We start from the raw sequence: 24,752 nt of genomic DNA on the forward strand, positions 1-24,752 counted from the left end.
CTTCTCATTATATTTGGAACAAAATATAAAGACCTAGCCATGACCTTCAAAGCCCCTGGTAATCTGACTGCATCTCTGTCTCCTTCAATTGCCTACTTAACCTATTGCTCAGTCTTCTTTAGCTACTTTCCCTGCATCTTTGACCTCTTTGACCTTTTTATTAATTCCCAAACACATTGAGTGTATCCCATCCAAAGGCCTTTGTCCTCATGGTTCCCTCTGTCTAGAGCACACCACCCCGCCCCCTTCTTTGCCATGGCTCAGCCTCTCTCTTCATTCAGGTCTTTGTTCAAATGTCGTTTCCTAAGATCATTTTAACTAAAACAGCCTGGTCCCCCAACTCCAGTCAATTTCGGTACTAGGCATTTTCCAGCGATGGCTGCCATAGACTCTGCCCATCAGAAGGTAAAGTCTACCCTTGAGTCTGGGCTGGTCTTGTGACTTGCTTTGACCAATGAAACACAGAAAAGGTAGCAGAGTGCCCGTTCCAGGACTAGCCTTTAAGAGATCTGGAAGCTTCCACTTTTGTTTTCTCAGAGGAAAAAACAAGCTGCTCTGCTGTAAAGAAGATCAAATTGGCCTCCTGAATACCGTGTAGAGAGACAGCACACATAGAGGAGCATCTAGGCAACAAATGTAGGAATACATTCTTGGACCTTTCAGCCTAGTCCACTGCCAGCTGAATATGACCAAGTGATTGACTCCAGCTGATGCTACATGGAGCAAAAAAACCAGCCACCTGAGCCCTTCCCAAATTTCTGATCCACAGAATCATGAAACATAATAAGTCATTGTTTAAAGCCAGTAAATGTTGGGATATTTTGTTACAAAGCGATAGATAACTGAAACACTTTCTAATTCCTCACTCTGTGATAGATTGAGTTTGTCCTCCCCAAATTCATATGTTGAAACCTCTTCCCCAGTGTGATGGTATTAGGAGGTGGGGCTTTTGGAAGGTGATTAGGTCATGAGGGCAGAGTTCTCATGAATGGGATTAGAGCTCTTATAAAAGAGACCCCAGAGAGTTCTTTTGTTCCCTTTCCACCTTATAAGGACACAGGGAGAAGATGGCCATCTATGGATGAGGAATTGGGCTCTCACCAGACACTAAATCTGCCAGCACCTTGATCTTGGACTTCCCAACCTCCAGAACTATGAGAAATAAACTGTTATTTATAAGCTGCACAGTCTACAGTATTTTGTTATACCATATGTTTATGTATTTTGTTATAGTAGCCTGAACAGACTGAGACACTGCACTGCTTGTCTTCTTCATAGCAATTATTTCAGTAAGAAATTACACAATTATTACTTTATCTGTCTGTTGTTTATTATCAGGCTCTCCCTCAGAATATAAACTCTTTGAGGAAAAGGGCTTTGTTTTTTTTGTTCACCACAGCATTCCCGGTGCTTGGAACAATTCCTGGTCTATTTCAGGACTCAACAAATATTTGTTGAATAAATGAATATACCAAGAACCTGACTGTAGTGATAACCCTGACAGCTGGTGGTTTCTTTTTTCTTTTTTGTATTGCGACTGCCTGACTTAAGCTTTGATTGCCGAGGCATCCACTTCAAAGAGGTGACCGCTTCTAAGACGTGACCTCCAATAACACATTGCCAGCCGTGGACTTGATAGAGAGGTAGGCCACCTCCTCCCACTGAGGTTCCTTTGCTTTAGAGACCTTGACTGGTTTTCATAACTGACCATTTGGGCCGCTTGTTTTTCTTCTCTTCCCATGCTCTAAATTCCCATGCTTAGGTTTTAGATTCACCAATAAAGAGTGAGTCTTCAAAACCCTAGGCCACCACCGTTGACCCCAGTAAAGAGTCAGAACCCCAGGCCAACGCTCGCTTTCTCTCTCTCTCTCTTTCTCTCTTTACCCCAGACCTCACTGTGTGGCCCCAGCTGTACTGTATACTTTCTAGGTCCTGTAAGTAATAAATCTTTATTTTTTCAGTTTCCTGATGGTTATTGCTGAAGAGCATCTTGCAATTATAATAAGAACCACAAGGGCTGGTCCAACCACAACACTGGTTATTGACAGGCTGAGATGGACACAGAACGCTGATACATCAGCCTTCCTTTTCCCCAAAAATTATATCCATCTTCATGGAAACATTTTCTTTTAAATCCCTACAGCCAATGACATTTGCCTTTTAAACCAGAGATCTCTATCAGGTTACTATTAAAATATCAGGAATTTTTTTTAGTCCAGAAGAGATATTAAATAGTCTGCAGTGCATTTTAAGATGACTTGGGCATTAATACCATTCACTGGATAGTGCAGAAGAATCCCGTGGGTGGTTTAATGACAAAGTACCACTTAGTCCCCTATTTTCCCAGGATAGACTTCTGGTGCCACCAACCCCTCCCATTTAAATACATACAAGTCCCCACTTACAGGATAAAATATCCAAGCAGGGGCTGATAGCTCCTTACTAATTCCTGAGATCCCACCAATTTTTCCATCAAAACATGAGAACAGTCCCTCTCTGTTAGTCACTGAAGATCCTTTTCTAGCGATTTTCCTCCCTGACTCACCGGCCCTCACCGTACATGACATCGGACGCTGTCTCATTGGGGAATGCCTTCCTCTGGAATAGGTTTTACTGTGATTTCTTTCATGCCTGGTTGGAACACAGAGTCATAATTAGAATGAGGCTCTTCTCCCAGCTCATTGCTCTGATGCTTCTAAATTGGTTCGCACAACCCTATTTCTTTCTAAATGAACAAGATCTTTGCCTTTCTGATTGTAGACGTGTGAGATTGATCGAGGGTCCCTGCCACTTCCCTCTGATGAACATTTTCCCCCGTGTTTTCAGGTACTCTGCCCTGTACATTTCATTTGGGGAGCCACATTGCTTGGCTGTAATTTAATTTTTCTAAATTTAGTTTGTAGACGGTTCACGGCCAGTGGAAGGGGATTACAGTTTACCGGGAATCCACATTTAAGCAAAGAAAAGTCCCCTCTGGGGATGCAGATTTATTTACGGGGTTTGGGGGCTCAAATGAGGACCACATAGACTGAGGAGCCACCCTCCCTGCAGCTCTGTAACAATCTCTTAGGCACAAAATCAAACACAACATAAATAAAGTGGCTCGAGTCTTTCCTGAGTGTCTTACCTTAACTTCTTCTGCCTTCTGTCTTGCTGTCCCCTAGATGTCCCCAAAGACCCCCTTCTATCTTCTTGAAAACCTGTAGCTGTTTAAGGAGAAACAACTGCATCTCCTAAGATGCTTCCTGATAACCTTAGAAGCAATCCAGCAATGCAGAAAGTGGAACTACTAAAAGTAGACGTGTTGAAGTAAACTGGCTGGGCTAGAATTCTGTTAGAATACTTAGTCTTTCTGTGCTTTAGTTTCCTTACTTGTAAATCAGAGAGAGTAAGAGTAGCTACCTCATAGGGTTATTATGGGGATTTAAATGAGTTAAGAAATGTCAAGAGGAGAGTGTCTGACATGTAGTCAGTGATTTCTATTTTATATAGATATAGATATGGATGTGGGTATGTGTGTGAGTATCCATATAACGTAGAAAATACTTATTACAAGAAAGGGACACGTACAGTGCTCTCAGAATTCAGAGGCAGGAGACGTTGTTTGCAGATGGAGGGAACCAGGGAAGTTTCCTGGAAGAATGGCAAAGACATTAATGTTCACTCAGTATTACATTTGCTTTACCTACTTTCCTGCTCTTTGGTCAGGGTCACATGAGAAGTCGAGATATGTGTGACAATGCTGGGCTTATTTGGTCCCTCCTCTCCTGCTGCAGTGAAAGAGAAGGCCACCCATCCCAGATGCTGCAGCTATAAATGGTGGAAAGGCCATCCGCCTGGTACCTGAGGGCTGGTGGGGAGTAGGGATGCCTCCCCCAACCCAAACACTCATACTCAGCCCCCGTAATGGACGTGCAGCACGAGCAAAATAAAAACCTTTTATGTGCTAAGCCATTGGGACTTGGTGCTTAGCTTGTCACTCTAGTGCAACCTAATCTGTCTTGACTAAGGTTTTATACATACGTATATATATCCTTATATAATAGATATAAATGTTTATTAACCTTATGCATATAACCTTATACACATAACGTCATACATATATGATGGCGCTGAGCCCAAGAAAAATAATGGAAACAGGGCAAAGTCCAGCTTATTGGACAAATATTTGTTTGACTGGAAAGAAAAACTGGGGTCAGATCATGGAGGGCCTTAAATTCCAGGCTAAAGAGTTCAGACTTTAATCCATAAGGCAACAGGGAACAATGAAGTCTGTTTCCTGGGATAATTACATTGGGCAGATAGTAGCAGAGAGAGCTCTTTGAAGAGCAAGAGGCTTTCATGAAGTCCAATAGTTTCAGGTGGTACCTGCTTGGGCCAGAGGTTCCTCCCTTTCCCAAATACTAGACATTTGTTCTGTAAGTCAATACCAAAAAGAATTGGGTCTTATGATCTCTAAGATGGATTTTTTTTTTTTTTTTTTTTTTTTTTTTTGCGGTACGCGGGCCTCTCACTGTTGTGGCCTCTCCCGTTGCAGAGCACAGGCTCCGGACGCGCAGGCTCAGTGGCCATGGCTCACGGGCCCAGCCGCTCCACGGCATGTGGGATATTCCCGGACCGGGGCACGAACCCGTGTCCCCTGCGTCGGCAGGCGGACTCTCAGCCACTGCACCACCAGGGAAGACCTAAGACAGAAATTTTTTATCATGATTCCTCACCCATCTCCATAATCTCTCCCTGTCCACAGTAGAAGGAACCCTCTTTGCGTTTGCTATCCAAACTGGGACAACATCTCAGTATGACAGCTTCTAGGAAGAGTGACCCCAAACTGTCATGCTTCGCTTCATTGGGTAGGAGCATTGCTGAGTGAGCACGTGTCTGGAAATGGAGTGGTCTTTAAATACCTCCCTCCACAACCAAACTTAAAAGGGGACATATTTGTGCCCAAAGTGGGAAACCAAGTTGCTTAAGTACCACCAAGAATCATGGTTTTTGTACTTTTTTTCTAGAAACACTAAAACCTATTATATTGGTTAAGGTAATCCTAGCTACTATAACCAATAAACCCCAAACTGAGTAATGGCTCAAATATGGTAGACATTTATTTCTTACACAAAATCCCAAAGCGGTGTTCCTGACGGGTAGGGGGACTTCTCTCCACGTAATGATTCAAGAACCCAGGCTCCTTCTAAATTGTGGTTTTGTGATCAACAAGCTGGTTTCCGAGGTCACTGTGCTCATCTGTATCAAGCTGGCAGGAGGGGAAAGAGAACGGAGGGTCATACGTGGAGGTTTAGTGGGCCACGCCTTGAAGTGGTACACAGCATTTCTGCTCACGTTACGCTGACCAGAACTTAGTAATCGGGTTTCTTCTAACTGCAAAATAGGCAGGTAAATGTCATTGACCTGTGTGTCCAGGAAGGAGAGGAAAGATGTTTGGGGAATAATAGCAGGCTCTGCTACAGCTGGCATTGCTCCCCCCAAGCCCTTTCCTCTTGACTTCTGTCTATTAAAAGAATGAGTTAGTAAACTTCTGGTTCCTCATTCTTTCAACAGACATTTATGGAACACCTACTCTGTTCAAAGCACACGCTTGATGGCTCGGGCAAGGGAGAAGAATGCAAAGGATGTCTTTCACGGAGTTAATAATCTTTGCAGAGAAGAATGCAACGAATGTCTTTCAAGGAGTCAATAATCTAGTAGAAGGAAAAAACTATATATCTATCTATCTTCTATCTATCTAGCTAGCTAGCTAGCTAGCTCTACCTGTCTATCTGCCTATCTATCTATGTATCCATCTATCTATCTATCAATATCTATGGCATATAATGACAAAAGCTCCAAGAGAGGTTCAGATAGGGCTTTTGGGGCATTCAGAAGAGAAGGCAGATGGAGGAGTCTGTGATGGGAGTGGAATACTACAGGCGAAGCAGAAGCAGGGTCACAGAGGTAGGTGATCAGGGAGTCTTTATGGTAGGAAGTCAGAGATTCAGTTTGACTGCGCTGAAGGGTGTAAGAAGACGAGAGAGCAAGTTTCAGTTGGAAAAGTTTCTTGGGGTCCAAGAAAGCCCTCTAATTCTCACTAATCACATACGATCACGTGCATTTCTGAGAGAGGCTACTCAATCACCTATCTTCACAGTTTCTATTTTTTCCCATTTATTTTTCATTAAGCAGGTACCCTGCTTCCTTTGCACTTCAAATAATTATAAAGATGATTATGAAAATGATAGTAGTGGTGGGGCTAATGATTAGGAGGGAGAAGAGATTCTGTAAAATTTCCTAATCTATCCAGAAATCTTTCCGTCTCACTCTAAGAAGAATCCTTGAGATCATCATTCATGAACTGCCGTGGGCCGATTTCCGCTCCCTGGGGGCCCACATGAGAAAAAGTGCAGCAGATTCTGGACTGCTTTTGAGCATCAGCAGAGCAGGGCTGCTTGGCAATCCATCTGGAGAACACAGAGGTCACAAAACGGCACACTCAGGTCAGGTCTGAATGGGACCAAACATCTTCACGTCTGATGGGACTGAAAACCACTGCTGTTGAGACTGGTTTCCTCCACCATCAGCCTTTCAAAAAAGCACCAAAGAGCGCTATGCTAATAAGGGTGCTTATTCATTTAATGAGGCAGGCAGACCAGCTAAGTGCATGACACTGTAGCTACCTGGAAGATGAAGCTTAGCAATAATTCAAGATCATTTCCGTTGACCACACATGTCACCTAACAAAAGGGTGTCTGCTGAAATAGAGTTACAGATGTAGAAGACAAACCTATGGTTACCAGGGGGGAAGAGGGGGGAGGGATAAATTGGGAGATTGGGATTGACATATATACACTACTATATATAAAATAGATAACTAATAAGGACCAACTGTATAGCACAGGGAACTCCACTCAATACTCTGTAATGGCCTGTATGGGAAAAGAATCTAAAAAAAAGTGGATATAGGTGTATGTATAACTGATTCACTTTGCTGTACACCCGAAACTAACAAAACATCGTAAGTCAACTATATTCCAATTTTAAAAAAGGGTGTTTGCTGCCCAGGCTGCTATGTGTAGAGCAACCTATTCCTCTTGTTCTTTGCCTTCCTTGCCTTCTAGACTCAGTTCAGCTCCCAGACACATTAGGGAATGACAGGAAAACATCTCTATTCTGTGAAGACCATGGCGCATCTGTATGAGTTTTCTGGGGCTGCCACAACAAAGTACCACTAACTGGGGGACTGAAAACCACAGCAATTTATTCTCTCACAGTTTTGGAAGAGCATTCAGAGCAGGAGGAACAAAAATGCCAAGGCGCTGAGGTGGGAGCGTGCCTGGCCAGGGTGATTGGAGCAGAGAAAGAGAATAAGAGCAGTGAGAGCTGAGGTGAGAGTTCTGCGTTGCTCAGTACTGGTCAGGTTCCCACACGGGCAGTGATAAGGAGTCAGGGAGTTCATTAAGAAAGGGAGAGAAATTCAGGACGTCAAGGCAAAGCCTCCTTTCTTTACACATAGCATCCACTCTGTTGGAATTCCTAGGCATCCTTCCAAACCAGTCTGTGCCCACCTCCCCTGATTCTGCCCCCTCCCCACTTCTCTTCCATCACCTCCTCCTTGCTGGGCATCTGCCCCATCTACACACAGGACACCTCTTGATCTCTTTTATACCAAACCATCCAAGGCACATATGTCTAGAAAAGCACCTAGCATGTTGCTATAGACACATTAAGCACTGAATGGTGTTTCCCTTCTTACCACAGCTGTAGGGATTTTCACTGCAAATCAAATTGGAACTGAGTTTTCAGAGAAGGTCTTCTGTGCAGAGAAGTTTATGTGCAAAGACATAAAGATGTAACAGCATCCTTACAAAGAGCTCTCTTGCTAATGATAAGTCGTAGGCAAGAATGCATTCCTGACATGTTCAGCTTCTCAGACCAGAGATAGAATATGATCAAGGGGGGAAAGGGGTGAGCGGTTCTATGAGGATCTTTGGTTCCATTCTTCTTCCAGATGAAATCTGTATTCATGGGGCAAAAGGAAGAAATTCACAGAGTAAAATAGACCTCATGGATGTCCACAGGTGTATGTGCCCTGACTTTTGTCCAAGCCAAGTCTTAGCTATGGAAAATGTACCTTTTCTATAAAGGATCTAAGGAATCCTAAAGGGCTCCAAGGGGATATAGGAAAGTTTGTGTATGTGAGTGTATGCATGTGGAGAGAGGAGAGACTGAGTTCTTGTGTGTTGGAGATCAGGGGACGGATGAGGTTGGGGGAGGCGGGCAGGGAGGTTGGGTCAAGAAAGTTTAACAGGCATTTGACTGCTTAGCCAAATATAGAAGCGGTACCTAGAGAATGACGTCATTATACGGGAAGGGGATTGTTTATAAGTGGAACACTTCAGACTAGGAGGTTTCAGCACCTGCTTTAATCAACCTTACTACTACTTTTATGATGATTTACACTTATAAAAGTTTGAGTAGTTTTCTCGAGTTCCTTCCCTTTGCTTATAGTTTGGAATTTTTCCATGTTTTTGGACCCAAATAAATGCAGCTGTTTGCTCTGTGAGAGCTGTGGAAAACATATATTTATGCTGCATTTGTGATATAGAGAATGTTCAATTGAAACTGAATTTGGCGTCTTGCCTTATGTTTCAACTTTTCTTTTAAATAACATAAGGACCTTCATTCATGCAAATAATGCTATTGACTCATCAGCACGGTACAGCAAAAGAACGGGGCTCTGGGCTTAAAAACCGAGTTTCAGTTCTGCTGCATCAGGAATGACCTTTCTGGATGGCAGATTACATTTTCAAAAGATGGCCTCAAAAATCTCACATCCCATGTACTCTTTTACAATGTGTCCTTGACACTCTCCCATCAAGAGGAAAAGTCTATGTCCCTTCCTTTAGAAACCAAATGGGCTGTGACTTCCTTATAACCAATGGAATGTGGCAGAAGTGCCCATACATGACTTGTGAAACTGTGTCATAAAAGGCAGTGCAGCTCCTGCCTGTTCACCAGAGAATTTGTACCTGGAGCCAGGCTGCCATGTAAGAAGTTGACTATCCTGAGGCTGCCATGCTGTGAGGGAGCTAAGCAGTGTGCAGTAGCCACACGTGGGCCCTCCAGTTAAAAGTCCTGGTCTTTGGGCTTCCCTGGTGGCTCAGTGGTTGAGAGTCCACCTGCCGATGCAGGGGACACGGGTTCGTGCCCCAGTCCGGGAAGATCCCACATGCCATGGAGCGGCTGGGTCCGTGAGCCATGGCCGCTGAGCCTGCGCATCCGGAGCCTGTGCTCTGCAACGGGAGAAGCCACAACAGTGAGAGGCCCGTGTACCGCAAAAAAAAAAAAAAAAAAAAAAAAAAAAAGTCCTGGTCTTTGAGTTCTTCCAGCCCAGGTGACAGACATATGATTGAAGAAGTCTGCAGATGATACAAACTCCCAGTCATGGAGTAACTCCCAACCTTCAAGTATTTCCAGTTAGGGCTCCAGACATGCAGGAGACAAGCTATCCCTGCCATGCCCTTTCTGAATTCCTGACTCAAATTATCTGTTGGCACAGTATTTTATGCCACTAAATTTGGAAGTAATAGGAATAGAATTGGCATCAATAGAAACAGAAAATTTGGAATCTGGAAATGGGGGCTACTGTAACAAAAACCTAAAATCTGTGGCATTAGCTTTGGGACCCAGTGGCAGATGGGTCCCAGGAGCCCCTTGCGAAGGCAGTTAGCGCAAGCTGGAAGGGCCTCAAGGAGAGCACTGATGAGGGTTTAAAGGAAAATGAGGGACATGTTATCAGAAACTGAAGGAAAGGAGATCCTTGTTATGTAGTGGAAGAATTTCAGCAAAACTCTTCCCTGTGATAATGTATAAAGTAAAAAATATATCTAGTAAATTGACTTCCAGGCAGCGTACTGAGGGTGCTGCCTGACTTCTTCTAGTTGATGATAACAAAATGAGAGAGGAGTGAGATAGGCTAAAGAATAAATTCTTAAGTTTTCAAGTGTAATTTGGAGACTATATAGAGGTCCCAGAACAGTCTCTTCAGCTAGAAAGTATCTCAAAGTAAGAAGTGGCTTCTGGGACAATATAGATTCAAGATGTGGCTGTAAGATCCTTTGTTTAAATCTCAGAAAGATCTAAGGTGCTACCTCAGAGATTCTTCCAGGAAGATAAAAGTCCTTCTAAGGATCTTACTGTGTATCTTGTAGAACTTCTTCATTAAAAAATAACTTCTAAGAATCTTGAAGGTATTGTCTCACAATAGCCACACAAGGGTCCGAGAGAGAAGGGCCTGACTAAAAGAGATTTGTAAATGTGGTTTTGTCTAATGCAGTACATTACATATTGATACACACATACAAATTATATATTTGATACAAAAAAACCCATGAAGTTTTTTTTAAACTATGCAGCTTTGACTGAAAGGAATAGAGACAGTATAAAATGAAGAGAGGTTTTTTTGACTCCCAATCTTTTAAGGACAAGAAGCAGGCTGAAAGCCTATTCAAATTCATGCACAAGTCATTCCTTATGGAAAAGGAGAGATAACTCAGAGGGCAGAACCAAGAGCCACGAAGAAAAACCCAGAGAGTAGAGCTAAGTCCTGATATGAGCCCAGATTTCAGAATTGTTATGGACCAGTGACCACTGATTCCTTCTGTTTTCCCTACTTTTGAATGGGAATGTTGACAGCAGTTATACAACACCTGTCCTACTCTTGTCTGCTGCTTGTATGTGGGAGAGACAACTCATCTCTTTAGTTCATAGATGTACAGTTTAAGAGGATTGGTACTTAAGGAGATCAACTTAAAAACTGTACCTGAGGAGCATCATCCACACTTGGACATGACTTTTCATGACTTTTAAGATGAGATTCTGGACTTATACAACTGATGCAATAATGGGATACGACTTTGTGCATCTTGGGAGAGAGGTGATTCATTTTGCACGTGCAATGGGCATTGCGGCCAGTGGGTGTGGTCACTGTATTTCCACCAAATTTGCTGGAATAGTCATCCTTGCAACTCCACAGCCCCACGTGAGAAATCTCCACCCTGAGGCTGCCGCGCTGTGATAAAGAAAATCTACACAGAGAGATCACATGTAGGCGCTCTGGTCAACAGTCTTAGTCTCTAAGACTAGAGGACTTAGTCTTAGAGGACTAAGACTCAGGCATGCAAAAGAATGAGCCTTCAGATGATTCCTGACCCACTGTTGAGTCACTCTGCCTTTGAATCTCTCCAGCTGAGACCCCAGGCATCACAGAGGAGAACAAGCTGGCCCTGCTGTGCCCTTTCTGAATCCCCGAACATGGAATCCGTGAACATAGTGACATGTTTTACATCACTAAGTTTGGGATGGTTTGTCTTGCAGCAACACTGACTGCTGCAAGAGAGCCCTGATCTCGTTTTGTTTTCACATCTGTAATTTGAAGAATTTGGTCTACATGACTTGCAAGATCCTTTTTCAGTTACAAGAACTTGAAAATCTGATCTTATCACTTAAAAGCCTTTGGGTCAGGTTGCTGGCTGTTCCCCTCACCCCAAATCTGTTTTCTTCTTTATGGTCACAAGACCCCTCTGTTATTTCCCAGGCTTCTTTACAGTGGTATGTGACCATGATTCTAAGTTCTCATTGAGGGAACATGAGTAGAATGGATATCTACCACTTCCCTCTCACTTGCTTAGAAAAAAGTCACAGGCCCTGGACTTTTTTCCCTTCCCACAAGCCGGAGCACAGTTAGGCCAGCAACTCAGCTTCAAACCTGCACTTGAGGATGGTGTCCTAGGTGAAGGAAGAACCATAACATGTAAGGAACCCAGGACCCTGAATGGCTTTGGGAGCAGGGCTGCCTGCCAGCCTGTCATGTGCAGGAGAAATTAAATTCTTTCTTATTCAACCCACCATATATTTGGGTCTCTGTGACTGAAGCTTCACTTTAATCCTAATACACCCTTCAAGGACTCCCAGTGCTTGTGGGACAAATTCCAACTTCCTTAACATGGCTAAGGCTCTGGTCCTCCCTCCAGCCAGATCTCCTGTCACTCACTTCCCTGCTCTTTGGTTAAGCCAACGGCATGAAGTTCTTTTGTTCTCATGTTGTTGTCTCTGCATGGTTGGCACATCCTCTTGCCTAGCTAACTTTTACACACCCCCAAGGTCTTGCTTTAAATGACACTCAACTTAGATTCCCTATCATGTTCTCTCAAAGCATGCCTGTACTTTTCTTTCACAGCACTTATCACCTTGCTACTTAAATAATCCTCTGTTTGATATTTGCTTCACCATGACATTGTAGACATCATAGGGACAAGGCTCATGTCCTTCTTATTTCTTGCTCTATTCCCAGTTTCTAAACTGTGCACATAGTAGGTACTCAAAGAGTATTTGTTGAATTTTATTGAATGAACTTGTAAGATAGCTGATCAAGTTTTGCAGTTTAGGCTTGTGGTCAGAGAAGTAAGCAAAAGATGAAACTGCCCATATGGGTATCAAGTTACGACCTTGGCTTCATGGTTAATTATGCTCACAAATCAGCTGAGCTCACTCCTACCAGGCTATGGGCCTCCCGAGTTTGCTCTCTAAGGGCCATCTTGACTGTCGTCAGGGATACTTCTGATAATAGAATCTCTCTCTTTAAAAAATTGGTTTATGGATGAAAAAGTCCCAAGTATATAGGATGCTGAGTTTAGCAGAATCTGTATGTAAATTGGTATTTTGCTGGTGATCAATCTTGTGCTAAAAATGGAAAATCAATACAAAAAAGAAAATCTAAGGGGAAAAATAAGTTGTAGACATTTTTGGTCCAATGAGTTTCCCAGTCCGAGGACACTGCATCTGAAACCAAGGTTACTGTCTGTTTCAAAGGCATGTGCGAAAGCAGACCAGACCACCCTCTCACATACAGACAGTAGAACTAAAGCTCTCAGTGACAAAAGAGTTTCAGATAGCACTTCCTGGGAAAGGCCTTTGCAGTAACTCATTGAGACTAAGAAGGGGCTCATTGTACATGAACTGCCGTTCCAGGGTCTCTCGAGCTGCAGAGTTCACTGAATGGCTGAAGGGACAAGTACTAACCTCATGCATCCGGCAGTGATTGCAGAAACAGCCACGAGCCCCAGGACATTGAAAGAGCGTGAAAAAGAATAAAAATGAGCAAAGAACACCTCATCTCAGAGCCTGCAACTGGACATCAGAAGGGGTTGGCATAATGGAAAGATATGGACTGCATGGGGAGAAGGGCAAAAGTCGCTGAGTCAGTATCAATTCACACTGCTTCTGATTGAAGTAAAGGGGGCCTTGGCAATGGTGAAGCATGAATTGGGGAGCTAGTTGACCTATCCATCATGGACTTTCTCCGGATAATTTATGTAGACACCTAATTAACTTTGTTACACAAAGATGAGGAAGTTGCAATAAAAAAAAATTGTGTTCCTCCCCCCAAATTCCTATGTTTGAAGTCCTAATCCGCAGTACCTCAGAATGTGACCTTATTTGGAAATAGGGTCATTGCAACTGTAATTAGTTAAGATAGGGTCATACTGGAGTAGGGTGGGCTCCTAATCCAATATGACTGGTGTCCTTGTGAAAAGGAAAATTTTGGACACGGAGACAGACAGGCGTGGAAGGAAGACGATGTGAAGAGACAGGGAGGGAATGGCCTCTAAAACCAAGGAGGGAGGCCTGGAACAGACCTTTCCCTAACAGTCCTCGGAAGGAACCAACACAGCTGATTTTGATTTCACACTTCTAGCCTCCAGTTCTGCTAGACAATAAAGCTCTGTTGTTAAAGCCACCCAGTCTGTGGTCCTTTGTTAGAGCAGCCCTAAAATACTAATATAGTAGCTTAGTACAATAGCAGAGCACGTGGTGCTAGAAGGCAGTTTAGTCCTGGATCCACCTCTTACTAGCTATGTGACTTTGGTCAAGTCATTTAAAAACTCTTTAGAATTCTCAGCTTCTTTTTCTATCAAATGCAGGTAATCAAGAGTGATATTCAAAATACCTAACGGCCCATAAAGCACTCTGTAGAGGCTGCCAATCCCATAAGTGGCCACAGGGCCTCCAGCACATTAGTTCTTGAAGATCCATCCATCCATCCATTCACTCTTGAAGATTCTTGGTTGGATGGGCACCAAGCACTTACCTGCTGAGGCACCAACACAACTACCAAGCTCTGTCTACCCCTTCAGCATGCGGTCAGCTTAGAACAGGGAGACACGCGGGGATGGGAGCCAAGGTGGGGGAGGCATACAGGGCTTCAGACGTGATGGGGGTTCCCCCTTGGCTGTGCCCACCTGGGTCCCTCTTGGTCTGGGGTGTTCAGTGGGGAGGTATAAAGGTCAGTGGTTTATTTCAGGGGCACAGAGCAGCTGTTATTTACCAACTCATATGGAAGTATTTTACAATTTCGACAACTAATAAGGCCTTCCTGGCTTTTACCTACTGAATATCAGGCCTGGGATAATTACAGATAATTATACAGTTTTGTGAAGATCAGACGAGGTGACACACGTCAAGTATTTAGCAAAGTGCCTGGAATATGGTAATTGCTCAATAAATGCTAGTTTACATTATTATTGAGAAGAATGGTATTTAAATAGAGCTCAAAACACACTTATTAAGCACCTGTTATGGTTTGTTGCATAGTAATAGATAACCAGAATCCTGCTCTTCAGGAACCTCAAGCTTCAGGGCATTGTGAAGCAGCCAGGGCATGGGAATTGGAAGTTCTGGACTCTGGCCACAGCTCTGTCCCTAACAAGCTCTGTGACCTTGGGCACAGTGTTTTATCACTCTGGGCCTCTACTTCTTCTCTTGTATAGTAAGGGGTCCAGCTATCTAAGATTCCTTGTCTTTGTAACACTTTATGGTGCTGTAATCTTTCTTCGATGATGTTAACAGTACCTTCACTACCCTTTTGTACAGAGTCCACCCAAATGTAAAATTAGGCTTAATTTCGTGGAATCATAGACCTTCAAGGTCATCTGGCCTGATCTGCTCATTGTACAGTTAAGTCACAGAGAGATGAAGATACCCCAGCTCCCAGGGTCACTGCTCCAACCCACTGCTCCCTTTTGAAAGTATTTTTTGTCCAATTAAAACTTTCCTTAACCTTGGAAAGGGGTCACTGCTGCTTCTTTTTCAAATTGATGAGTAAACTCACCAACTCATGCTTTCTGGGTCTTTGTCACCTTTGCTCTTGCCCTCTCCCAGCTTGTCAAATGGACCTGGTTTTTCTTTTTTGTGTTTTTTATTTTTTCAAGTATTTTTTAAACTTTTTTTTTATTATGGTAAAATATATATAATATAAAACTTGTCATTTTAACCATTATAAGCATACCAAATGAACCTGGTTTCATGGTTCACTCCCAGTCCCTGAAGATGCTGACTATATGATGTATCATAGTTGAAGGGTCCAATTCTGGAATACTTCTCCATGTTCTGCAGTGTTCAGCTGCTTGGGGAACTCAGCTACTAGACCAGGAGCCTCGAGGCTGGAGTGGGTCTTAGCCTCGTTGTCACGCCCACTGACTAGCTCAGCATTTAGGACCAGCTCAAGAAATGTTTGTCACGTGAATAAACAACCCTGCATGTTAAAGGAGACCCTCCTCAGGCTCACTTGTGTCACCTTAAGATTATTTTTCCTGTCTCGTGGGAACAAACAGCGTTAATAAACGGCAATCGTTGTGTCACATGTGGGCATATAAGGGGCATATATGTGCCTCTCTCCCCAGAGGTAAACTGCTCAGTGAAACAGCAGGGGCATGATAAGCTCGTAAATGCCTTGTTGACAGTCTCTCTTTAGACATCATGTTTACTTGCCATGTTGTGTTCCTGTTAGAGAACAAAGAGAAATTTGCCCTTTGGTGACTGAATGAGGTCAAAGCATTATAAACAGTGTCACCAAGGGCTGACAGTTTCTACCCCGTGGATGTAATCCAAGCGAGCAGATCACTGCCATCCTTGGAAACATTTGCTCAAATACACCCACAAACCATGGCTGTGGGCTGTAGGCAAACGCCTCTGTCTGCCCCCAGACCAGCTGAGCACGGCAGCTCGGGACCTCACAACTGTTTGGATATTGAAAGGAATCCCTGCTTTGGTGGAAAGCAAGAACCAGTGCCAGTAAACTTTCTCTCTAACGGGAATGAAGGGGCTCTAAAACCATTTGGTCTGGCTTTGTATCTTGGTCTCTTGAATTTCTTGTCTCATTGCAACTGCAAGTTGCAGAGCAAGGTCTGGCTCAGAGAAGCTATTCCTAAGCTGTGAAAAGTTCTCTTGGCTGTCAGGGTCACGGCCAAGCCAGAGAGGCTGCTACCAACTGGGAGAGGCACATCATTAGACAAATGCCATGACCTGGTATGAGGGGGAAAGATAGAAATCAACATCCAGCGTTCCGAAGGACAGCCTAATGGACAATAAATATTTGACCAGCTCCATCCATTTGTATGGAATGCCACCTTTTCACCCTCTCTAGCAAATTGTTTTCTTTCCTTCTTTTTTTCTTTTTCTTTTTTTAACCCCAGGCCCCTGATTCTTCCACAGTACAGGAGGAAAAACACTTGTGTCACTTCACTAGCGAGATCTGTGCACACAGTTGGTCCTAGATAATGTTAATTCTCTTCTTTGTTTTCCTCCCTTTCATTGAAATAAGCCTGCTCATCTCTACTGGGTAAAAGTTCTTCCCCCGACCCTAAGACAAAAATCAGATAAGAAGACAGTGTAGGTGATACTATTTTAGACAGTCATTAGCCTTTTTTTTTTTTTTTAACTAAGCCTTGCAGAGCGACAGGGTCAGTCCCTCTCTTGGCCTGTAGGAGAGGCCAGTGGCCCCCAAGTCAGACGTTTCTATTTTCAGCTCCCCAAGTCCAGAGAGTGGTAACCTCCACCTGGGTGAAGGCCGAGCTGCTAACCCGCCAGCAGCAGGGCCTGCAGCCGCTCTCTGCATTTCCATTTCCATAAATTTACATCAAATTTGTGCTGAATCATAGCCCCCCATGCAGAAGAAATGAAATACATTATCAATAAGTACAACAAATTTGAATAATCTGAGAGCAGACTGCCTTTCCCTGTCTCTTTTCCATTTAACTGCTTCCTTGGGCTACAGCTCACTCCACTGCCCCCATGGGCCAGGGTTGGATTTACCCCCATCCACTGCTGTGTCCAATGTTTTCCACTCTTCTCTTGTGGGTTGTTTTTTTTTTAATACATATATACATTCTTTTTTATATTCTTTTCCATTATGGCTCATCCCAGGACATTGAATATAGTTCCCTGTGCTATACAGCAGGACCTTGTTGTCTATCCATTCTATATGCAATAGTTTGCATCTACTAACCCCAAACTCCAGTCCATCCCTCCGCCACCCCCCTTGGCAACCACAAATCTGTTCTCTGTGTCTGTGAGTCTCTTTCTGCTTGGTAGGTAGGTTCATTTGTGCCATATTTCAGATTCCACATAAAAGTGATATCATATGGTATTTGTCTTTCTCTTTCTGACTGACTTCACTTAGTATGATCATCTCTAATTGATTTCTCTAGTTGATTTCTTGGCCTCTTATCCGGAGCGCAAGCCCTGCATCTACCTCTGTCTCTCCTTTTCTTCCTTTTCTTCTCCAGCTCAGGGCCCTTTCCTCCTGACATCTTCCTCCCCCTTGTCGGGACCCTTCCACAGGTAGAGAAAAAAGCTGCCCGTCTGCCTCCACCGGTCCCCAGCCTCCTGCCCTCAACGCTCCAGTCAATCACGCTCCGCCCCTTCCGGGGATGGCAATTGTGGGTCCACAGGCCATCATCAGCCCCACTCGGTCATTTTGAGCACCTCGGAAGAGATTCAGCGGGGAGTGGAACTTCCTTCCACCCGCTGCTGCCCGGCTGACTGGCAGCTGGCTGGGCTGGGGGCAGGGTGGAGAGGAGCAGCATGCAACTGATTGTTTGCTGCTGGGCTGGGAGGGCTTGGTGGCAGCACAGAGACGGGCCAGGAGTTCAGGGGGCTAAGAGACAGAGAATGCTCTGAGTCAGGAACCCAGCCAGAATCCCCTGTCTGTCTGTCTGTCTGGTGTCTGGCTGTGGGCCCTGGTAGGGAAATGATGGATGAGGCCCTTTGCAGAGTATCCCCAGGTAGGGGAAAAGAAAGGAAGAGAAGAGGCTTATCTTTTACAGAATTGAGGCCAGTGGCCCAGAGGACCTCGGGTCTCAGGGCTCTGCAGGAGGCCTGACTGCAGTGCACACTGGGACCTGCAGTTCCCTGCCCTGGGTTAAAGTCACGAACAAAGGAAGCCATTTAGCAACCGGGTCATAGGGACTCCTGGCAGGACCTGTCAAAACGGCCCTCCCTTGACAAGAGAAAGAATTGAGGATCTCGGCTCATATAGAGCAAATTAATATATAAATTAAACATACACACACACACACACACACACACACACCACTATAAACCACAGTCATTAAGAATCATTTTCTTCCCAGGCTCATCAGACTGGGTTTCCTAATTCAGGCAGGAGAAAAGTGACTGGAGAAATGAATGGCCATAAATATTGCCCCAATTGTACATTTCAGAGAAAAGCTGAGCCAAAAATCTCTACTGGAGATTTGCTCAGTTTCCTTTAATGAGAATGCTGACATTCTGGCTTGGGCGGCCAGAATTTGAACTGAAAATGCTGTCTGGAGAAGTTGTATCAAAAGCTTTAGGGCTTTCCCGTGTGTCTGAGGCTGCTGAAACTTAGCCAAAGTTATCTTGCAAGTCGATAGAGAACCCGTAAGGAGAGGCTATGTTTCTAACAATAACTTCAAGCCATCCTTTCTTTCCCAGTCTCTCCAGAGATTTGTTTTGTTTTGTTTTCATCAGTATCTGCTCGTTCAATTTCTTAGATTAAGCTATTTTGGAGTTTCCATATCTAAAACCCTCCCAAACTTTTGAAAGTTTAAAGCATCACTCAAAAGCACCTAAGCACTTTCCTCTAACTACACGTGCAAATAAATAAATAAATATTGATAGAATTGGCCCTGGGGCTCTGAATATATATATAAGAAAAATTGGGTCCCTAGAGATTTGTCAGAGAGTTAAGGGGATGTGAAAATAGAGGCTGAAAACAATGTTTCAACAGTTAGTGTCAGGGTAGCAAATTTAAGACCAGGGTCCCTGGTTTTAAACTGGTCCCATGCAAATGGACTGTGGGATGGAACATTTAATGTACTGCTTTTATCAGAGGTGAGGACAGTTGATGAGCAGTTTTATTTTTTCCTTTGAAAAATGTAAACCACAATAGTATTAGCTTCGTTTCTGTCAGCCTGGGCTGCTGTTGATGAGGTGTCTAGAGGCCTTCTGGTATAGGTGCCTGAAAGCTTAAACCGCGTTTAATTATTATTATTACTCAATGTCAGGCTACATAAATGAAAAGAGATAAAAAAGAATCGTTCACAGCTACATTGCCGTGGTTTGTGATTTCATCACATCTCACAGGCTAAGCAGGTTCGACCTGGCACTTGGGGCATGAAACCTCTAAGGGAAACCCAGGCAACTGGAGATGCCGTTTCAACTGAGTTGCAAGTTTCTCCACACACTGGGGAGGGTAGAGCCTTGGCGCTCTTTGATTTTCCTCCCCAGTTTTATTTTTAAACACCTTAATAACTGGCTGACTTACTTCAGAGAAGGAAAGCCAGTAGGCGCAAAAAGTCGTCCAGAGAGTTGTCGCAAAGGTACATGATCCCTCTCCTGAAGGTCCCTTGGCTCCCAACAGCTTGCTGATTGTCCTGCGGCCTGAAATACCAGTGAAGGCTCCAAAGCCACAGCAGTACTGAAAGCCTCAGCTAAACATAGTAACTAGAAGGGGCGGGCTGCTTTCCCACCTGAATGCCAGCCGAGAGCAAGGCGCAGACCTCGAGGCAGTGGAAGGCAGATGGACCAAGTTATGCCCACTCTTCCTAAAGTCTATCTCATTGACAGGTTGGAATGAAACCAGATGGTTTGCCAGAGGGCAATATATTGGCAGACAGTACCTTTCTTCTTAGCATGAGACATCGATCAGGCTGTTAGGAACAAGTGTTTGGTGCTGAGTTAACCCTAGACATTCAACTCAGGGGTGACCTTCTTTCCACCCTCTTGGATTACAAAGAATGGATTAGGTGGCCCAGCTGGTCAGAATACCAGAAGCATTAGCTGTATTCTAGCCCCTTCTTTTTCTCTTGTTCCCTAGAGCACTTGTTTGCAAAACTTTAATGGTAAGCCTCGCAAATCCTCTAGGACAGGGACCGTGGTCTGCAATGCTATTGAATGCGTTCAGGATGAGTACAGGATTTGTACACAACAGGCACTGAATAAAAGTGCTACCTACTAGACTGGCTCCTTCCTGTAGCCCCTGGTCTGCCAGAATCTGCTGTAGAATCTTCTTTAGATGAGGACCCAACAGGTCATGATGCCAGGGCTTCCAGAGAGAGTTCAGGCCATCCAGGCTCCTCATTAGTGGTGTCACCTCTTATATCAGTTATCTATTGTTATATAGTAAACCACCCCAAAACTTAGGGGCTTAAAACGACAACAGCTTATTTAGCACGTGCTCTGTAGGTCGGCAAATTGGGCAAGGCTCAGCTGGGTAGTTCTTCTGCTGACCTCAGCTGGACTAATGCAGGCCGCTGGGGGTCAGTGGCCTCACTCACATGTGGCAGTTGGCTGGTTGTTGGCCACGAGTCCTTCATCATCCAGCAAGCTCTTCTGGGCTTGTTTCTATGGTGGTGATCAGAGGTTCCTAAGAGCGTAAGCAAGAATAAGCCCTACTGCACAGGTATTTTACAAGCCTCTTTGTGTAGCACACTTGCAAACATCACGTTAGCCAGAGCAAGTCACATGGCTGAGCCTAGAGTCAAAGACAGTGGGTGCGACATGGGAATTATGGACACCATTTTGCAAACAGCCAATAAAACAAGACCAACAATAGAATGCAATATTTCCACCTCCCAGGGGTAATACTTCATTTTCGGGTTTCCAAGAGGCTGGGAAGTGTCTCTGGGAGCTAGGAGTCCTCGTTGAGTCTCTGTTTCTCCACCTTTTCTCATAAATGGAGGTAACATCCATCCTGCAGGATCGATTCAGGATCAACAGGGACTAAAACAAATAGATGTTGGTTGCGATGTGTCCACAACTAAAATGGGTTCACAACTTCTCAATCTGTATGCTCATCTCTACAGGCAGCGCTTCTGCAAGTATGGAAAGCTCACTACTGGTAGTGGTTCAGGACAGGATTTTAGGTGGCTGGGGAAAACCACCTTGAATAATATTGACTCGTGTGAAGATTCCCCTGTCCTCTGTAATTCCCTTTCAGCCCTTCCTCTTAGGAGAAAGTCTCAGTTTGATGCTAATATGTCTTCAACACCTCTCTTGACCCATGTTAAGCATCACACTCAGAGCTTTCGGTCCTATTTAGAATTCATTATCGTTTTATTTTCAATGTTTTTATTTATGACAGCTGATAATTTAAGAAATAGAAATAAACATTAGTAGCTTAAAAAACCATGTTAAATATGTAAGAACATGTGGTTCATTCATCCACAGGTTCAGCAAATATTTGTAGGGCACCTACTGTGTGCCAGGCCCTGTACCCAACATTCATCCGAGAGGGAAGCAACCCTCTGCCCAGGTGGGGCTTACATTCTAATGGTGAGAGCCGTGATAGTGGTCAGGGAATGGCTGGCTTTGGGGATTTACTTCTAGTGGGGGACGCCGAGCCGCCTCCCGCCGGGAGAGCAGTAATCCTGCGGTCAGCAGCTCGGCCGCTACGAGCGCGGGGTCCGGGGGCTTCGTGGCGCTCTCCTAGGCCGGCTCGGCTGCGGCTGCGGCCCGGCACCGACCGCGGCTCCTCCTCCCCTTCCTCCCGCGGAGGCTGACGTTGAGTCAACAGCGCGGGCGGCCGCAGGAGGCGGCGGCGCGGCGGCTCGGAGGCGCCGGGCCCTCTCGGGGCCGCGCGGGGCCCGGGTGGAGGAGGCGACGGCGGCGGCGCGGCGGGAGGAGGAGGGCGCAGAGGAGGAGGGTGGCGTCCATGAGGCCGGCCCGTGCCTGGAGGAGGAGGCCATGAACGGCGACCGGACCGAGAGCGACTGGCAGGGGCTGGTGAGCGAGGTGAGGCCGAGGCGCCGGCCGGGCGGGATGGGCCGGACCGAGCGGTCCCCAGCCCCGAGCCCGCGCCCCCCGGGTGGCCGAGCCGGGCGGAGACTCGCGGGGGACGCGCACCCCGCGGCCTCGGCTGGCTGCTCTCATGCGCCCCTCCAGGTGCGCCGTTCCTCCCGCCCTTTGCGGTCTGCCCGGGCGCCACTTTCTTCCAGGCCAGCTGGTGCCAGCCTTTGGGGAGGGGCCTTCCCTCCGGGCAGGGCTGGGCACTCGATTGGCGAGAGGAGAGCGGGGATCCGGGAGTGGGAGCCAAGCCCCACCTGCCTTCTCGGTTGCCGCTGTTTTGGAGCCAAGCGATTGGACGCCCAGTGCTGAAGCGGAAAGGTGGTGCCAGGGGGAAATCCGGGTTCTGGGGCCACGGCCGGGCCAGGTGGAATCACCTGCAGCGGAGCTTTGTGGGGGAGGGGAGTTCCATAGGGTCCTCCGTAGCCTTCGTTCATTCAGTTATTCAATTAAGTCAACACGTTTACCGTGGGCCTTCTGTGTGTAAGGTGGCGCGCCGTTTATCAAAGGAGTGAAACACTGGTGCAGAAGTCATTCGATTTGTGGAAGCAGAGAATACCGTGCCTTCCCCCCCACCCCCGCCCCCCGGCCCAGCGATTTTGTCAGAAACACCCCTGGGGTCGGCTTTTGGACTCCTATGCTATTCCCTCTTCAGCCCACCCTAAGAATGGTTTGGCCTGGGAGGGGCTGCCTGACTTCTCCAGGTGAGAGAGAGTGCTGGTGTCTCCCCCTCACAGGTAAATTGTTCGTCCTGACTTAGCCACCATTTGTGATGGCGTTAGCCACTTACCCAGCTGTGCCGACCACGCCCCGGAAATTCTCCATTCTCTCCCTCCTGAGAACCATCCCCGTCCCCAAGGCCAGCTTGGGCCTCCGTTTTCTTACTTCTATACGCACAATGCAGGGTGTAATGGTTTGCTGGCTTCCTTCCCACGTTGGGTGCTGGAAGGGAAACGTTGTACCGTCTTTCTCCTTTCACCATTTCCTGGGCCTCCAGGTCAGTCTGATAACAGTACTTAATGTCCAGTGTATGCAAAGCGTTGTATTTCTGAAGGGGAATGGGGAATGGACTGTCACAGCTTCTCCCCAAGTTCAGTTTGTTCCCTCTTGATCTGTATGTAATAACTGGACAGTATTATCATATGTTGTCATGCAGCCTGTCCCCATCTCCTCTGTCAGGCTTTATGTTAAGGGACAGATCCTCTGGGGATCTTTTCTCTTGGCTCGTCAAGAATCATACCCAGTGGTCAAGGAGGCTGGAGGTGGTTCTTCATGGAAGTCCAGTGCTGGGCTCTGAAATAGCAGAATGTTCACTACTCCAGCAAATACTTGTCGAATGCCTATTAGGAGTCAGGTACATTGCTCGGTATTTTGGGATACAATGGCCAGGAAGACAGATGACCCCTTCTGCCCTCAAAGAACTCCTGAAGCATATGGTATAGTGTGGAAGGAGAGTCACACCATAAACACTAAGAGAATCCTAAAGGGTGGACTGGGAAGGATGGGAAACCAAAGAAGGAAGTTCTTATTGGCATGGCTGTCCCTGGACCGAGGGTGCCTCTGTCTTGCCCTGACCACACAGTATTGCAGTCTAATGGTCTCCCCACTAGGCTGTGTATTTTATTTGGTTTTGTCCCAGGTGCCCACACGCTGAGCTCCATACACAGCAGGTGCTCAAAAAATGCTTGTAGAATAAGTCAAGATCCGGATATGGGTCTTTCCGTAGTTGTCCTTCCTATCCCAGCTCTGTATCTCCAGAGTAATGCTGTCTTGCCTTCAGACATTCGTTAAAGCTTAGGACGCAGAGGGCCCTCAGCTCGGGGCTGTGGGATGTGAAAATGAATGCAAGGCGCTTCCCACCTTCGTAAGAGCTAACGGCCATTCCCCAAGTCCATCCTTCATATTTAACATTTACACAGCCTCATAGTCACAATGGTATAAGGTAGGAATTATTTCTTATCTTACAGATAAGGAAACTGTGGCCCAAACATGCTAAGGAACTCGCTCAGAGCCTCACATCTGGAGGGGGCAGAAGTTGAACCCTGGTGCCTGACTCCAGAGCTTGGGATCATTAGGCCGCACTTTGTATCTTTTTTTTTTTTTTTTTGCGGTACGCGGGCCGCTCACTGTCTTGGCCTCTCCCGTTGCGGAGCACAGGCTCCCGACGCGCAGGCTTAGTGGCCATAGCTCACGGGCCCAGCAGCTCCGCGGCATGTGGGATCCTCCCGGACCGGGGCACGAACCCGTGTCCCCTGCATCGGCAGGTGGACTCTCAACCACTGTGCCACCAGGGAAGCCCCACACTTTGTATCTTAATCACCAGTTCATCTGTGTGTATCTTCCCCTAGACAGCAGATTCTCAAAGGAGGGGTCTATGTCTTATTCATCTTTGAATCCTCAGCAACTGGATCATTGTTGCTCAGAGGACGATTTACAGATCATCAGAGTCATTTTGGGAGCAAAGAGTAAAAAGAGTCACTTGGCATTTGGGGGAAAAAAATACAAGTTTCTGGGTCTCTCCTCAAATCCACAGTAGTGCACTGAATTGTGTTCTTCCCCCCATGGCTACATCTAAGTCCTAACGTCCCAGTAGCTAT

At 45.7% G+C, this 24,752-nt stretch overlaps 1 protein-coding gene across 1 annotated transcript in view; it reads left to right on the plus strand.

The window, feature by feature from the left end:
• The first annotated feature begins 21,983 nt into the window (after nucleotides 1–21,983).
• The window catches only part of CCDC149 (coiled-coil domain containing 149), a 98,527-nt gene continuing 95,758 nt past the window's right edge, over nucleotides 21,984–24,752 (plus strand). The window contains 1 exon segment of the mRNA XM_082653767.1: nucleotides 21,984–22,104. Within this exon segment, the coding sequence (XP_082509893.1) occupies nucleotides 22,057–22,104 (48 nt within the window). The 5' untranslated portion in view covers nucleotides 21,984–22,056.

The sequence above is a fragment of the Grampus griseus genome (genome assembly GCF_964374135.1).
Source record: "Grampus griseus genome assembly, chromosome: 4".
In the NCBI taxonomy this organism is placed as follows: domain Eukaryota; kingdom Metazoa; phylum Chordata; class Mammalia; order Artiodactyla; family Delphinidae; genus Grampus; species Grampus griseus.